Source organism: Notamacropus eugenii (assembly GCF_028372415.1).
Source record: "Notamacropus eugenii isolate mMacEug1 chromosome 5 unlocalized genomic scaffold, mMacEug1.pri_v2 SUPER_5_unloc_4, whole genome shotgun sequence".
In the NCBI taxonomy this organism is placed as follows: Eukaryota; Metazoa; Chordata; class Mammalia; order Diprotodontia; family Macropodidae; genus Notamacropus; species Notamacropus eugenii.
Genome location: NW_027325105.1, coordinates 182267 through 199338, shown reverse-complemented (window position 1 = coordinate 199338; position 17072 = coordinate 182267). Strand labels below are relative to the sequence as shown.

At 50.8% G+C, this 17072-nt stretch overlaps 2 protein-coding genes across 2 annotated transcripts; one reads left to right on the top strand and one right to left on the bottom strand.

Moving 5' to 3' along the window:
• The first annotated feature begins 1706 nt into the window (after positions 1 to 1706).
• SNRPD2 (small nuclear ribonucleoprotein D2 polypeptide) lies at positions 1707 to 4786 on the top strand. Its single transcript, XM_072627771.1, has 3 exons — positions 1707 to 1952; positions 4226 to 4405; positions 4536 to 4786. Coding segments are annotated over exons 1-3 (357 nt in total). The 5' UTR covers positions 1707 to 1950; the 3' UTR covers positions 4711 to 4786.
• Positions 4787 to 7220: 2434 nt separating this feature from the next.
• GIPR (gastric inhibitory polypeptide receptor) lies at positions 7221 to 15234 on the bottom strand. The gene is made up of 13 exons (XM_072627772.1): positions 15021 to 15234; positions 14472 to 14571; positions 13871 to 13978; positions 13053 to 13156; positions 12833 to 12936; positions 12239 to 12368; positions 11687 to 11846; positions 11146 to 11206; positions 10898 to 10967; positions 10189 to 10277; positions 9953 to 10091; positions 9391 to 9432; positions 7221 to 9301 (listed from the first exon to the last, which is right to left on the bottom strand). Exons 1-13 carry the CDS (start codon positions 15081 to 15083, stop codon positions 9116 to 9118), a joined length of 1356 nt encoding a protein of 451 aa, XP_072483873.1. The 5' UTR covers positions 15084 to 15234; the 3' UTR covers positions 7221 to 9115.
• Between the last annotated feature and the right edge of the window lie 1838 nt (positions 15235 to 17072).

Here is a 17072-nt window from a genome sequence, read left to right as displayed (position 1 = left end):
CCAGCCAGGCCCTGGGTGCATCCATTCAATGTGTGTGGTCAACAGGCCCCCCATGGATCTCATTTCCCTTCCCAAATCCCCCCATACATGTTCTTAATGTCTACTTCTGTCGATGGCCAAGCAATTGCCCACACTATTTTCCCAGCCCAGATGCCAAGGCTTGTGGGTTCTACCTGCACAGTGTCCCATCTGTGTCCTTCCTCCCCTCCTAGGATGGCCCGCTCAGGCCCTCCCCAGCTCTCAAGAGGCTTCTGGCTGCCTCTCCTGCTCCCACCCCCACCCCCACCCCCACCCCCAGCTGCCCCAGGAGTCTTCTCCTCTGCTGAAGCAGCTTCAATGGCCCCCTAGCTCTTCCAGAGTCAAATAGGAAGGCCTCAGCTTGGCTGTTAGAACCCTTCCCAGTCTGAGCATCCCTCTGACGTCCCATTCCACTTTCCAAGACTGGCAGGCCTTGCCTCCATGTCCTAAGATCTCAAGCTCTGGACAGAGCCGGCCCAGCTCAGCCTCTAGGTCTCCCCTCCAACCTGAGGCCCTTCCCAGCCCTCTGGGGTCTGTGTCCAAATCACATTGCATTCCTCCTTTCACATGCTGTAACCTTCCCAGCAGCACATGAGCTCCTCCGAGCCAGGGGCGGCAGTAATGTACATGGTAGGTGCTCAATAGATGCTGATCAAACTAAACAATTCCAGTCACACTGGCCTCTAGCTTCCCTCCAGACTCAGCTCAAGGGCTGGGCCTACTTGTTAGAACTCTCCCCCAGTCCTGGGAAATAACTTGGCGCTGACTCTACATGCAGGGAATATGAGTTAACATTTAGACGGCCACTACTGTGCACCAGGCACTGTGTACAGCACTCTACACTTCCCCCTGGGAGGCATTATCACCCCCATTTTGCAGATGAGGAAATGGAGGCAGGAAGAGACTTCTCCAGAGTCACACAGCTACTCAGTGTCTGAGGTCACATTTGAACTCAGGTCTTGCCAACACCATGGCCAAGGCTGTCACCCCTGCTCCGCCAACTGAACAGATTCTTGCCTGGCAGCTGATGAAGCGTGGAACTTGTGTGTGATGGACTGTCTGCTTGGGCCGAAGTGTCGGGGCAGGATGGCCCTGAATCACAGATTAGCTCTCCTCCTCTAACATGCTGAAAAGGAGGCCTGGAGAAGCGGGTCCGAGGCAGGCTGGAACCCAGGCTCTCTGCCCACTGTACCCCCTGAGGAGGGCCGTGCATGACCAAACACGGCCGGGCCTTGGGAGGCGGGGAGGCCTCAGAGAGGCTGGATGGTGGCTTCTCAGAGGTGCCCAAAGACGGCCGGTCCACTGCCTATCCCCAGCCCAAGGCAAAGCGATGAGGGGGCACCACCACGTACAGAGCCCTGGGCCCGGAGTCAAGATCCGAGTTCCAGGCCAGCCTCAGGCGCTTACTAGCTGCGGCTTCACAAGGGTAAACTGAGGCCCGGGGAGGGCCCGCGGTCACGCGGGAGGCGGAAGGTGGCAGGGGCGGAATTAGAACCCGGGTCGGGCGCTACCTCACGGCCACCACGGGGAGGGCGGGAGCAGAAGGCTTGCTCTTCCCCTAACCCCTAAGCTGGAGCTGAAACGCGTCCTCGGGAGCCCTCCCTGGGACGTGGGCACCGAGGACTCCGCCCCCTGAACTAGAGACGGGATCCCGGGTCGCTATGACAACGCGCCTGCGCCAACCTTTCCCTCGCGAGTCTTTCCGGACTCATCGCGCATGCGCCGAGCGCTCCTTCCTTAGCATCTTCCGTTACACAACCGTCTCTCAGCCCGGAACCGGAAGTGCCTCTCTCCTCTCGCTTCGCCTCGCTGCGCTCCTTTACACCGGAACCGGAAGGTATTCGGGGCGGCAGAGACAGCGGAGCCAGAGCGCAGAGGCAGCCGCAGCGCGAGGAAGGCAGGACTACAAAGGAGCGAAGGGCCACCGCTACCATGTGAGCGGCAATCCGCCCCTCGACCGAACACGGGGATGCCATCCGGGAAGGGGGCGCGGCCGGGGCCACGAGGGGGCGGAGTCGGGGCTGAGGGCGGGCGAGCTAACGCCCCTACTTGGGGGGAATCGCCTGGGCGACGTTGGCGATTAGAACGCGCGGGGCGCGTGCGGCCGGTGAGCAGGCAGCGCGCGAGCGGCACGTAGTGGGATACAACTGGTGGGAGCGAGGCGCGCGCCGAGCACGTGGAGCCGAAGGCGGCGCGCGCGGCCAATGGGGCCAAGGGGCGGGCTGGGAAGGCGTCAGCGCGGCCAATGGGAAGAGGGGCCGAGCCGGAGAGGGGCGCTGGCGGCCAATGGGGGAAAGGGACGGACCAGTCGAGCCGCTCGAGGGGCCAATGGGAGGAAGGGGGTGGGCTGCGGGCATCTGTGTGTCTCCCTGCGTGTGCCCTGGATCCTGGATTCACGTCCTGCCCTGCTGTGAATTTAGGGAACATTGATTTAATGCCAACAGCTAGGCAGCAGGGCAGGTAGAGAGCAGGGCCTAAAGTCAGGAAGATTTGAGTCAAAATTGGGCCCCAGGCACTAGGCAAGTCACTTCACCCTGTTTGCCTCAGTTTCCTCACCTGTAAAAGGAGCTGGAGCAGGGATGGTGGAACCCCTCCAGCCAGTGTCTGCCAGGCGGCTATTGAACCTCTCCCATTGTTGACCCTCAGAAACCAGTAAGCTTTCACCTCTGTCAGCCCAACATCTGCTTCCTCTGGAGTCAAGTACAGTGAGTCTTAGTCTTTCACTGACCTAGGACAGTCATCCTTTTCCTAACAAAGCCTTTTCTTCTCTAGCTTAAACATCCCTTCATCCAGTTTCTTCTGAGCAGCCTGAGAAAATTCCTTCCTGTTTCCAGAGTCACTGACAGCTAACCTGAAGGAGTCTTGGGAGAAATATTTTTCCGCATACCTTGTGTATATAGTCCAGCCAGACTGGTCTGTCTATTTTCCTAAACAGACATAGTCCTTGTGCTTTCCACCTATGGTACCCTACAGCCATCTTCCTGTAAAAATACTGGCCTTCTCCAAAGGCAGTTTAAAACAGAGTGAGGCACTCTGTTTGGCATCAGGGCCCTTGGCCTTAGACCCTTACTCTGTTTGCCACAGCTGTGTGGTCTCCTAAGCTACTTTTTTTCCCATGATCATTTGCTTTACTAAGTGCTTACTTAGTAGAACAAGCTTAAAGATTATAAAACAAGACAATTCCTGCCCTCAATGAGCTTATGTTCTAATAGAGGTAGGCAGTGTGCATAGGAGTATGGGGAGTTCCTGGGATGGTGAATGGAGCCTTGGGGAAGTGAACTGACAAGGCCTGGGGAGTAATAGTATGAAAATGGATTTAATTATTATTTGGGGGTGAGACGTGGGGCAGAAGAGCAGATGGTAACATGGCCAACGCAGACATAGTGAGCTATGTGATTTTACACAAAGCATCTGGGATAACACAGCCCCTCTCATGGGAGTTCCAAAGCTGAGAGGGAGATCTAGATTCCCTAAGGTTTGTTCTCTGGAGATCTGGTGGTCTAGAATGGTACTTTTTAGGGGAAGGTTCTTCTATTTGCATGAGGTAACGAGTTCCCTGTCACTGGAATTATTTGAACAAAAGCTAGATGGTCCCTTCTCCAATGCTGTTGTAAAAGGTATTCATGCTTGGTTAGTATTTGGACTAAGGTCCCTTTCTCTCAGTATCTTCCAGCCTTAGGTTTCTTTGAGTCTGAAATGGGATGGGATGGGATGGGATGGGATGGGGAGCCTTCCCTGTGGGTAACACCCACTGAACCAGCCACAGTTTTGAGTGGACCCAAGTGGGGCCCTAGCTGGGGAGGTCTGCATGAGTAGAGCATGAATGGAGAATAGCTTGCCAGGTAGAAAGTGATCCAGGTGGCAGAGGAGCTGCCCCACCACCACCAGCAGATGAAAGGGGAGTTTTGCTTTGCAGGGCAGAAGGTTATGGAGGCTCTCTGTCCCTGGCCAGGCCACATAGTGAACTTTGCCATACAGGTCATGTACAGAGCAGATTGGGGTAGAGGGTATGGTTAAGGCAGTTCAGGGACCTTGGTAAAATGGGAGCCTTAAGGGCTTCGGTGAGGGTGAGATGAGGCTCCAAGGACAAAGAGTTCGGTTATCTGGAGAAGCCCAAGTCCTAGGTAGGGAGTTATCAGTGGGCCTGAGCTCGTGCCCAGGGCTTTGGGGGAGTGCCAATGTGTCTGTGTCTGTGCATTGCCCCCAGGAGTCTCCTAAACAAGCCCAAGAGTGAGATGACCCCTGAGGAGCTGCAGAAGCGCGAAGAGGAGGAGTTCAACACCGGGCCCCTGTCAGTGCTCACTCAGTCAGTGAAAAACAACACCCAGGTCCTCATCAACTGTCGCAACAACAAAAAGCTTCTGGGCCGAGTGAAGGCCTTTGACAGGTGGGGGCTGGCTCTCCCTGGTGGCCATTGTGGAGGGTCCTGACTGGGGGCAGGGGGCATGGCAGAAGGGAGGGCGTCAGGGTAGGCTCAGCTGGTTCTTGTGCTCATCCCCTGCCCCTCCTGGTCCTAGGCACTGCAACATGGTCTTGGAGAATGTGAAGGAGATGTGGACAGAGGTGCCCAAAAGCGGCAAAGGCAAGAAAAAGTCCAAACCAGTGAACAAAGATCGTTACATTTCCAAGATGTTCCTGAGGGGGGATTCAGTCATCGTGGTTCTCAGGAACCCACTCATTGCTGGCAAGTAGTGGAGCCTAAGCACCCCAGTGAGGCTAAGGACTCCACTAGCTTTTCCTTTTGTGATTAAAACCTTCCTGTTTTTTCTTCCCCAGTCTGGTTCTTGTGGCCCAGGTTGGGCTGAGCAAACAGGTGCCAACAGAGTGTGTGCGTGGGCGTGGGGTGGAGTTGGGATAAGAGCAGTAGATAAGACAGGGATGGGGTTAGAAAACAGAAAAGGGAGGCCAGGCCCCTGGGATTGGGGCAGAGAGGTGATTTGTCAGCAGTTCAGGTGAAGCAGACCTGCTACCTAGTCTGGTTCTCCTCCTTGCCCCCAACACACATACACCTGACATTGCTACTGTTAGGTTGTGAGTTGCCACAGGTAGGACCAACCACCAGCTCAGTATGAAGCAGCCTATTGAAGGTACTGCCATTAGTAGTTAATGAGGTCTTGGGCCTTGAGGTACCAGTTTGGCCTCCAAAATGTGGAGCCAAACAAGCCTGGATCCCCCGAGTGTTCCACCTCCCTCAGTTCTGTCAGTAAGGAAAGTATCCCAGGGAGGTCGGGTCCCACACCTTGGAACCGTCAGAGGCAGCACAGGCTGAGTTCTCCTATTCCCAGCTGAAAGTTTCTTCTCCTGAGTTATACCTGGTGCTCCTGGGTCTGAACTTTAAGGCAGACTTTTTCATTCCCTCTCCCCAAAAAGAACAAGTTGTTTTTTATTGTTGACTTATGTATGTTACTTTCACCAGCCAGAAAGAAGTAAACTCCCACTCCCTAAATCCTCATCCATTGGGTCTCCCATCCCAGCCCTGCTGGACATAGCTTCCCAGTGACCTGGCTCTCACCCCAGAGAGCTCCTCTTCCAGCACAGGGACCCTTCTCCTTCCCACTCTTACTGTTTACATCCCAATGAGTACAGACTATATTATAAAGACATGGAAGTGGGGGTGCAGTGGTGGGTAAGGGAATCGAGACCCCTGCAAACAGGAGGAGGAGAAGTTGGGGGAATGCTGTGGGGGCCCTAAGAATAAGAAGATGTAGAATTACAGGCCCTTAGACCTTAAAGGGACTTTATAGACCATCTCATTCAACCCCTTTTTTGTATAAAGAAACTGATTCCAAAAGAGCAGCCTTGATTTGCTTTGGATCACAAAGGTAATAAGCATGCCCTCCTTGACTTTGTTTAAGGAAACATTAGGTTTGACTCTGCCCAACACTAGATCCCAAGGAGCTCCCCTTTCTCTGTAACTGTTACAGGCTTAAGACCCAGAGTCTCATCCCCATCCTAAAGTCACAAAGCTTTACACTCTCAAGGATCTCTCTCTGATCTTCACATCATGTCAGTACAGATTTGAAAAATCTTGTGTCATATTGCAAGTATTCCTTCCCAAGGAGGGAAAGAATCCTTTGGACCCGTAGAAATAAAAGAAGATTCAAACTGTAGATCTTATGATTATTTGTGAGGGGAGAGGAAGGCACGATAGAGCAGTGATTGGGAGGTCTAGCCCCTCCAGACCTCTGCTGGTGCTCATTTTCTGCTGATCTCTTGCCTTTTTGGTGGATTTTGTTTTTAACTTTTTTTTAATTTGACTTCCAAATTCCCTCTCATCCCTCACCCACGTGTTGAGAAGGCAAGCAGTAAATCACTTATACTTGTGAAGTCATTCTTGCTTTTATCTTAACAATAATTTCAGAAATAACAAAGGAAATTCTATTCTAGATCTGATTTTCTCCAGTAGAGGAGCTAGTTGTGGGGTGGGGGGAAGCAGTGACTGCTCCTTCCTAAGGTTTGTAATGGAGAAAAGGAGAACTGAGAATAGTCTAAATGCATCTTAGAAATTAAGAAACTGGATTTCAGAGATTTCAGAGTGGTATAGGAACCCATGCACTAAAGTTCTTTTGGGGAAATAGCTGAGGAAGGAAAGGAAACACAGTGAAATTCTGAATATTCTTTCAGTGAGGAGAAAAAGGGTATGTGGTATAGATGTACAGACAACTTAGCAGCTACCTTAGATTTTTAGGAGGCCTCCAGAAGACCAAGCTGTGGATGTACAAGTTAGATGTCTCAGACCAGCAATGCTGGGATTAGTGAAGGAGTTGGAGTGGTGGGTCAAGAGCAAGGGACCAGTGAAGGCAGAGGCCTGTGGATGATGGGACTGTGCCATGTTCATTTTGCTTCTCTTTACCAAGGAGAATGATTTTCAGTCTGAGAAAGGTAAAAATGGCCAGTAAGGGGCTGACTTGATCACTTGAGTCAGGAGAAAGGAACAGGGCCGCTACCTAATCTGCATGATTCCACAGTGACCCAGATGAGTTACATCCTTGGGTATGATTATGGAGTCACCATCAGGGATCTTAGAAAGGGTGGAGAGTGGGAGAAGGAAGTCGAGAAGGTCAAACATCGTGCCAGCTAGAGGCCGATGTCAATTCCTGGGAGAGACTCTGAAATGAATTCTTACTAGCGGCACAGTCAGTGAGCGTAGAGGAGAAGCAGCAGGAAACACAGAGTACCCACATGACTTCAGTGAGGACCGTTCACACAAAACTAATTTATTTACATTTTTGACAGTGTTAGCTAATACATCAGAGAACTGCAGGAGATAGTTGGCCCAAATCTCATCAAAGCGTTCCCTTGATTCTTGTGGGAGGGATGGAGAGACATGGGCAAGATGATGTTACAGCCAGTGGGAGGATTTCCAAAAGTTGTCATTGATAATTCAATGTTATTTCACAAGGAGGTCTCCAGTAGAGTGTCATGGGGATCTGTACTGCTGAAAGTCTTTGTCAGCGACTTTAATAAGGACACATGTGATATCTTTATCAGACTCCGATGACACAAAGCTGGAAGAGGTAGCTATCACAACAAGGGACAGCATGAGATTCCAAAAAGATCTTGACAGGCTAATATAACACATAAAGGATTACAGGTCTGGAGTCAGGACCTTCATCCAAATCCCACCCAAGTAACCTTGGGCATGTTATTTAACCCCCTGGGGCCTCATCTGCAAAATATGTCAGTTGGGACTAGACAGCCCTAAAATTTTTTCTACCTCTAGACCTGTGATTCTTTGACGTTGAGGTGAATCTATTAAAATGAAATAGGGATAGATATCAAGCCTTGAAATATATTGAGTGGGAGAGCTGAGGGTTAACAATGTATCTGAAGAACATCCAGGGCCTTCAGGAGATGCAAAGCCCAATGGAATTCAACAGGGCAAGACAGCAGCTCCCAAAGCTACTAGGGTCTTGGACACGTTGATTTCCAGGATCCAAGAGACAGTGTTCTTGCTGTCCTGTCACTGACTAGGCCCTGTCTAGGGGGATTCAGTTCTGGGGACAATTTCTGAAAGACTCTGATAGGGTCCAAAGGAAGGAAATGACTGTGGTGAAGGGCCACCAGATGAGAGGCTGGGGGCTCTTTTACTCTGGAGAAGAGAAAATTTGGGAGGATATGATGGCTCTCTTCAAGTGTTTGAAGACAGAGTGGATGTATGGAAGAGCGGTCCACCCTGCCCATGGTTGGTCCCAGAGGACAGGACCATGAGCTGTAGGGGGGAGTTGAAAAGAGGCAAATTTGATAACCAGGGGGGAAAAATGTCCCAGTGATGGGTCATCCTGAACTGGAAGGGCCTGTCTTGGGGCATAGTAAATTCCCCCTCACTGGAGGTCCCCAAACTCAGTCTGGGTGGCTACTTGTCCAGGTTACACAAGGAGGTTGTTCTTTTTTCCAAGTACAAGTTGGAGCACATGACTCGAGGTCCTTTTCAGCTCTGAAACTGTGATTTTATGACAGTCTCTGTCTTCTGCTGTATGAAGGACTCATTCTTCTTGGTCCCAGAGGGCAGGAATTTCAATTTTGACTTGATACTCAAATATCATACATGGGTAAACTGAGGCCCAGAGAATGGGGAGAATTTCCTGAACTCACAAAGAAGGTCAGTGGCAGAAGTGGCCTTTGAATTGGTCTTCTGACTGGGAGAATAATTCCTAATGATGAGCTGTCTTATGGATGGAATGGACTGCCAGGGTGGGAGAGGGGAGATAGTGTGGTAGTGAGCTTCCTGTCAGGAGGCTGGATGCCACAGAGGGACCCCTAGCCCAGGGGCAGGTTGGATTAAATGACCCTTGCAGCTCTCAGATCCTATAATTCTGTTCTTCCATTTGGGGCTCCTCAGTACAGACCCCTGCTCCTCCTTATCTGAGTTCATAATTCTGTCCCTTCCTACTTGCATGCCCCTAAACAAGTCATGGAGGCTTCTGGAGCCTCACCTCTTCCCTCTGTAAAAGGAATAATCAGCCTTGTGCCACCTTCCCCAGCACAAGGCTGTGCCACGGAAAGAGCTCCATAAAACTTAAATTGGGGCTGGAAACGTGTATGGCGGTTATTACATCTTTGCTAAACACACCTGCATCGATGGTCAGAGCCTTTCCTAGCAGGAGCTCTCAGAGGCTGGGCTGGCCTCCCCTCCCTCCCCATCCAGCGCCCTGCTGCATATGGAGAGGCAGGGGGCAGCCGCACGGCTAGAAGAGCGGCGGTCCCGGGACAGACGTTGCTCATCCAAAAGACTTTGGACCAGCCGACATCGCTGCCATTGTTTTCGGATCTCAGCTTGGACCTTCGGGGGCCAAGAGGTAAAGGTAAGACGTGACCATGATCAACTGCCCCCCTTAGGGGAAGATCATAGTGGATGTGGGGGCTTCATACCTCTTTGTTGGTGAAACAGTATAGGATGCTGACAAAGAGTCCCTGAAGAGAAGACATTGAATGAGTACAAGGGCTTTATGGGAATACAGAGCCCTCTCCTAAAGAAAGGGCCAAGACTTCAGTCTTGATAAGGCTCCAAATCTGATGTTCTCTCCTCCTAAGAAACCTGGTAATGTTTGCCTTCCCTCCCTTTTTGTGAGCCTTGGTGAACCCAGCAATGTGAGTTATGTTATCTACTCTTGGTTGACATGCAAGTGTGAGAGTCAAAAGACTTGCTATTAGATGCATCCCTTTCCCTTTCAGGGCCTAAGCTTTCCCAAATATAAATGGGGGGGGAGGGGGGAGCCGGTATTAGACAACAGTTTTAAATTTCAAATATATAATCAGAGGTGAAAGTTTTTGCATTTGGAGCATTAGGGGTGGGATCTAATCTGGGAAGACTTCTCAAATCAGTTTTCGAGCCAGGCTGGGCTGCTATATAAAAGCTCTGAGGTGAAGAGGCAAGGGTGGCAGGTGGCAGATTTGGAATGGCGTTGAAACAGATCCTGTCCCAGCACCCTACCTGGAAGGAGCTGAGGAAGATCTCAAAGGACAGTTTGGTGTAGCGAAGGCTGCCTTCTGCTTGCTCTTCTATCACAGGTGCAAACACTACCTCATGTATGCCCAGGAGGGGGACAAGGGTCAGTGTGGACCTGGCCAGCCTGGGGGGACAGGAAATATGAAGCCCCAGGGCCCTTCTACCCGTCCCCCCGTGTGAATCCTCCCTGACCCCAGTGACTCTTATTTCCGCACACACACCTGAACCTGTAATCCTGGCAGCGCATCTGGTGGGCCCTCAGCTTGGCCAGCAGAATGCCCAGAATTCGAATGAAGATAAGGAAATTAACCTGAAAAAGGGAGTGACAAAATGTAGGGAAGGGTCATGCTGGGGGAAAGGGCAAAACTGTTGGAGTAAGAAGCTAAGGAGCAGGAGGGTTCCAAACTCAAAGACTGTTAGAACCTTAGACCAGGGACAGTTGTAATTCAGGAACACAGAATGTTAGAACTTTACAACTCTGGAAGATTAGACCTAGAATCTGAACATCATAGAATCTGGGAATGTTATAATTCATTTTCATCCATCTGTCCTATTTATCGAGCCTCTCCCTCACACTCCCCCCTACCCCACTAGGATAGGATTGAGGCTAAGTCTGGGGGATTGGGGTCTTGGAGAGCCCCATGGAGCATTGGGTACTCCTACTCTCAGAGCCTGGTAGGGGGAGGGCACCCACAGAATCAGGAGTAGGGGGCTCAGAAGAGGAGAAAATGGTCAAAGAGGGCTTCCTGGTTGGGGTGGGAAATGAGGCTAGCCTCTGACAGAGGGAGAGGCCTGCGAAAGGAGCCTAGAACACCCCAAGCAAGGCTGAAACAGAGCATCAACTAAAGAGGTGCGGAAGCTGCTGCAACAGGCGTCTTCCTTGAGTAAAACCAAGAACTAGTCTATGGGGCAGGGAATAAGGAATCCTACCAAGATGGTGGCGAGAATGGGCACGCGGATAATCCACCAGATTGCCTTGATCTCATTCCGTTCCCAGCACCTGTAAGAGGAACTCTCCATGGTCCTACTCCTCCTGTTCTACCCTGGCCCCGCCTCTGTGCAGGTCACGCCCCATATTCCACCCAGCCCCGCCCACTATGTCAGTCCATCCCTTCCTCCCCGCAAGTCACGCCCACGTTCCATACTGGCTCCACCTCCTGGTGTCCACTTTCACTCACTGAGTGTTCTCGTGGAGGTGTCGAGAGATTACCCACGGGATGACAAAGAGCGCGGGGCCCCCTGTGAAACCAGCCATGTGCACAGAGGTCACAAGACAGGGAGATACTCCCTTCTGCCTGTCCAGAGATGGGGGCTGTCTGTGTGTCTGAAGCTTTTTAAGGCCAGGAAATGTAAAATTCCTAAAAACCAGCATTTCCAAAGGGAAATGCTTTCCCTTTGTTCAGATGCCCTTCATCCGCTCTTTCTGTCTAAATCTTGTGTGAACTAAATCTTTACACGTCATCTCTCCCATGTGAATATATTCTCCTTGAAGGCAGGCACTGCTTTTTGCCTTTGCATCCCCACCCCCCAGCCCCACCCTCCCAGCCCCCCCAAGACAGCACAGGTACTGGCCCACAGTCAGAGCTAAATAAATTCTCGTTGATCTCAGAGGTAGGAGGTAATCTAGTCCACCTCTTTATTTTCTCTATGGGCACTAGCCCAGGACTTTGTGGTATTGTCAAATGGGGAGCACTGAGGGCCAGGCACTGTGAGACTCACCCCAGCCGAGAAACAGGTAGCACTTGAAGTGACTATCTTCTGAGAAGGCCATCAGCGCCAGCAGGCTGTACAAGTATACACCTTCCACCAGCAGCCATGTGTGGTTAGCACTCACACAGTACTGGGTCAGAATCTGGGCCACTCGGCAAGTGCCAAGGGTCTGGGGGTGCATGAGAAAATCAGAAGCACATAGAGGTAAACCTCCCAGGGTAGTCTCTCTCTCCCAAGAGCCAACCATTTCTTCTTACCCCAACCCACCCCATCAAGCAGATGTTCTCCCCAGACAAAGTCCCCCTCTTCTAGACCTGGTCCAGGGGGAGGAAAAGAGGTGAGAGTATGGGAAGTCAGATAGAGAGTGGGTGTGAGTCAAGAGGGATGAGAGGAAGATGGTGGAGTCCAGTGATTATAGAGCATAAAACATAGACTGTCACTGCTGGAAAGCCACTTAGAATGGAGAACATAGAGAGTCAGCATATTAGAACTGCAGGTTCTGTGCCCACACTGAAAGGGGAAAGGAAGGAAAGATCCAGAGATCACTTGATCAGGGAGTACCTGAGATGAGTCTCCAATGTGAAGGCCCAAGGTGGGCAGCAGCTTATCCCTAGTGAGGATAGCAGCTGCCCGGAAGACAAAGGAGATGAACAGATTCATGTGGACATAGTTTCGGGTGCATCGAAGCTTCCTAGAGGGTGAGGGTCAGGACAGAATCTATTGACCTTGCCCCATAGCGACCAGCTCTCCCCTTCTTCCCCCCCACCCCAACACATACTCCATATATTTCCTTTCCAGTTCTCCCTAAGGAAGCCTGCCCTGGGCTGACCTTCCATCCTTGCCCAACAAATGGTCATCCTATCTTTGCTTGAAGATGTCTATACAGAGGGGACTCCACCACCTTCCAAGACAGTTCATTCCACTTTTGGACAGCTCTTCCTGACATGGAGCCTAGAAGTCCTCTCTTCTAGAGCCAAACAACCAGTCTGATCCATCATCCATCTAAAGGCCCTTGTGCTTGAAAACATGTCTGTCCTCCACCCTCACATATTTCCCCCCACCCATCCAGAGTCTCCTAAAGAGCAAAGCTGAGTCTCTCTTTAGACTGGGGGCCCTCTGAGGACAGGGTCTTGTCTCTCCTCTGGGACCAGTTACCTAAAGGAGCTGAGTATAATCAGAGCCAGCAACAGGGCAACCAGGGAGAGTGAGTACCCCACTGTATACATCAGTTGCAGCTTCTCCAGGATGAGCCTTTGACTCTGGAGGAAAGAAGACCCTCAGAGCTCAGCACACAGCCCTGAGATCAATAGCACACTTTCCCATGAGACATCGAGATTTTTCCAGAGTCTCCCTGAGGAAAGGGTAATAATCTCACCTGGAAGACCTGCTCTGTCTCTGGAGACACACATTGGGAATGGTCCCTCCAGGATCCCCACTGCCCGTCAGCCCCACAGAGACGCAGCACAGAGCCGGTGGTCACTATAGAGAACGTGGAAGACAGAGACCGGGCTGGAGGAGGGGTGTGATGTCAGGGTGGAAGGTGAGGTGGGGCAGAGACCCAGAGAGGCACCTGTAGGTACTAAGAGAGCTCACAGGGTCACAGATTTCAAGCTGGAAGAGATCTCTTCATTTTACAGATGAGGAAACTAAGGCCTAGAAAGGTTCAGTGACTTGATCAGGGTCACATAGTTTGAGGCAATATTCGAACCCAGGTCTTCCTGACTTCAAGCCCAGGTCCTTGTCTCGTGCCATTCTAGACAGAAATACAGAGATGTTCCCAGAGAAAGAGGAGCTCAGTATGAGTGTGTCAGACCTGGGGGTCCCTGAGCATACAATTCATTAGAACACGGAATAAGAGGCACATGGAGAACATCTAACTCAATTCCTCTTTTTACACAGGGTGAGGGGAAAGCTGAAACCCATGCCGGGGGGATGACTTTCCCAAGGTCCCATGGGGAGACAAAGACTTGAATCTAGGAAACCAAAGAGACTCAGATAACACCGAGAGAGTCAAAGAACCACAGAACCAGAGAAACACCAAGACATGGAGATAGCGAGTCTCCCACAGAGAGGAGAAAGGAGAGACACAGAGAAACCCCAAAACAGGTAGAAAAAGGGAAACTGAGGCAGCCTCAGACTCAAAGCCTCAAGAGATGGGCCTCTTTGCTACTCTCCAAAGGAGGGAATCCTCACCTTCCTGGTGCCAGGGCAGGTACCAGGGGCAGGGGGCACTGGCTGTGGTGTTAGGGGGTGAGTGGGGCCAGCAGGCATACATGTCGAAGGTTCCATTGCAGGCAAGGCCTGGGGGAGGAGGAAGCAAAGGAGGCAAAGATGTTCACTCCCAGTTCCATCTCCCAGGCTTCCCCAAGGAGGGTGGGGAGGAGAGAGGAAGAGAATATGGATTTGTGAAGGAGGTGAATTCTTCCCCTATCCTTCCCATAGACTCTAATGGCTGCTTTAACCTCCTCCTCCCTTCATTAGCTCAAGCATGACCCATCATATCCGTGAACTCTCCATACCATGGAATGCCCATCCTTGATGCTTTCCCCTAGGTCTGGACAGACTGGTCATTCCACCAATCCCTTCCTATCCTCCTCCTCCAACACATACATTTCAGTCTGCCTGAATACATCCACAGCCATCCCCCAGCACCCACAGTTGAGACACTTGGGGTCTTGTAAAGGCATCTCCATCAGCCTGAATAGTGGCCTGCATGCATTTGATCCTTCCCCCCAGATTCTTTCTGAGATTCAGACCAGCCCACTTATTCCATCCCTCAGGAGCCCCAGCTCACCTGCCAATGGTTCAGCAGCAGCTAGAGCCTCCTGGCACTGAGCCTGGTACTGCAGCCACCGACGGTAGGCCTCATCTGCTGTACTCCTTGGAAACTTGGCCTGTGGAGAAAGAACCCTCCTCCCCAGACCCCCAGGTGCACAGGAGAAGAGGAAGGGATCTTGGAATTTCTACCACAATTGGTTGTGAGGTTTAAAACCCTCTTGGAAAGCCATCAGAACCCATCCCATCTGCCCCATCCTCTATATCCTGAAATGTTCCCCACCCTTCTCCTATAGAAGATCTTGTACTTATCCCAGATTTGTAAGGTATCAGCAAGGGGTCAGGGGACAGGATTTGCAGGCTGATGTGAGAAAGGGAAAGGAGGTGGTCTAGAGTAGCCATCTAAACTGAGGGGTGTCTTAAAACCTGGAAAACTTGATCATGTGACAATTACTTGGGAATGAGGAGGGCATCTGTAAACCCACCATTAGTGGTCCTGGGTGTGTTTTCTTATCCCTCAGCCCCCTCCACCCCCAGGAGGATTTCTAAGCCCTTATGGCCACCTTACTTGTGCTTTCCACAGGACTGGATGGGACAGCAAGAGAATCAGGACAAGTGGAGATGTCAACATCACAGGAAGGAATCTGGCCTTCAGAGCCCACGGTTCCAGGAGTGCCTCGGAGCTTCTTTTAACAATCTTGTGGGAGGCAAGGTAGCATGAGACACAGATGACCTTGGAGCCAGGAAGCTCTCTGACACATCTTGGCTCTGTGACCCTGAAAGGTCACCTCATCTTAGGGCATCTTGGTACCTTAGTCTACACAATCTAGTGACTATTAAATTGAAGGGAAGAGCTAACCTGTTTTGGCAGAGGGAATTTCGTCACCTAGTAGCTCTCTATACCAATGAAAATCATGGATCCAGTCCCTATTCCTAACTACTCTGTGAGAACAATTGGGACAAAGCAAATAGAGCCACATTTTCTCCTTCATTCAGATGCCTCAGACACCTGGGTTCCTCTGTCCCTACCCCAATCCCTCTCTAGCTTCCAAAAGTTTTGAGATCTGAGGTGTTGTCAAGAAGGAAAGTAGTGGATGGAACCCCTCCCGAGGAAAGTGGGGGATGGAAAATATTATTACAATGCCCATTGTACAGAGAAAATGAAAAAAAAGAAAGAGGATTTCAACCCATTAGATCAAGCTGTTTCTGTGTTTTCCAGAAAGCACTTTGAGATCCATGGCAGAAATAGAGGATTTAGTTGATGGCTTCTGATCTCCCCTAACTTCTAAGTTATAAGGCAGCCAGGTAGAGTGCCAGTCTTCAAGACTCATCTTCCTGAGTTCAAATCTGGCTTCAGACACTTACCAGCTGTGTGACCCTGGGCAAGTTTGCCTCAGTTTCCTCATCTGTGATATGAGCTGGAGAAGAAAATGACAAACCACTCCAGTATCTTTGCCAAGAAAACTCCAAATGGGATCATGGAGAGTAGGACCCGACTGAAATGACTGAACAACTAGATAACTTCTAAATCATTTCCAATGCTTCCCCATACCAGACTGAGAATGAAGGAATGGACTGTTTGCCACCCCCCACCCCACCTCCCATTCCCTCCAAGAACTGTTGGCCTAGTCTCTATTTTGCCACATATCTCAACGTACTTTCCATTCCCCACCTTTCTCAGGAGGGGATCCATCCACTACCTTCCTTCTTGACAACACCTCAGATCTTGAAACTTTTGGAAACTAGAGAGGGATTGGGGTAGGGACAGAGGAACCCAGGTGTCTGAGGCATCTGAACGAGGGAGAAAAGGTGGCTCTATTTTCTTTGTCCCAACTGTTCTCCTCTGCCTCCACCCCACCTACATTTCCCCACCTACCTCCAAATCTCCATCACCTGTGTTGGGAAGGAGACACTGAGACACAGAGAAAGACAGAGGAAGAGATAGAAAGAAATATTAGTAGGGGGAGAGAAAAGATGTGAGGTCAGCTCTAAGGTCCTATGAAAGACAGAGAGAAAGAGACAGAAAGAGAGACACAGAGATGGACAGAGAGGAGAGAGAGAGAGAGAGAGAGAGAGAGAGAGAGAGAGAGAGAGAGAGAGATGAAAGAGGGTGGGGGAGAGAGAGAGACAGAGGAAAAGGTTGAAAGAAATGTTGATAAGGGGAGAGAAAAGATATGAAGTCAGTCCCAAGTTTCTATGAGAGAGAGAGAGAGAGAGAGAGAGAGAGAGAGAGAGAGAGAGAGAGAGAGAGAGAGAGAGAGAGAGAGGAGAGGGAGCAAAAGGTCTGGGTTTTTCCTTTACCTGTTCTCTCACCTGTGGCTGCTGCTTTGTCCTTCTTCCTCTCACTCTCTTCTCCAGGCTCTGGGTTCTGAGCTCCGCCCCAGGGTGTGTGCAAACACTTATTATCACACATGGAGTCCGTCACAGGCTCAACCCTCCTATACCTATCCAAGGCTCTCTCTCATCCTGCCTATGCTTCTGTGTGTGTGTGTGTGTGTGTGTGTGTGTGTGTGTGTGTGTGTGCACGCCCTCTCATTCCTGTCTCTTAGAATCTTAGGATTTAGAAGCTGGAAAGGACCTTAACCTCCAACTGGCCCGTCTGTTTTTGCCTCTGCCAGTC

Coding starts and splice junctions, on each gene's coding strand:
- SNRPD2 (XM_072627771.1), top strand. Junction 4,406..4,535: donor CGAGTGAAGGCCTTTGACAG/GTGGGGGCTGGC, acceptor TCCTGGTCCTAG/GCACTGCAACATGGTCTTGG.
- GIPR (XM_072627772.1), bottom strand. CDS start 15,083: ATGTTGACATCTCCACTTGTCCTGATTCTCTTGCTGTCCCATCCAGTC. Junction 13,157..13,870: donor CCTGCCCTGGCACCAGGAAG/GTGAGGATTCCC, acceptor CGTTCTCTATAG/TGACCACCGGCTCTGTGCTG. Junction 10,968..11,145: donor CACCTCCACGAGAACACTCA/GTGAGTGAAAGT, acceptor TTCCTCTTACAG/GTGCTGGGAACGGAATGAGA.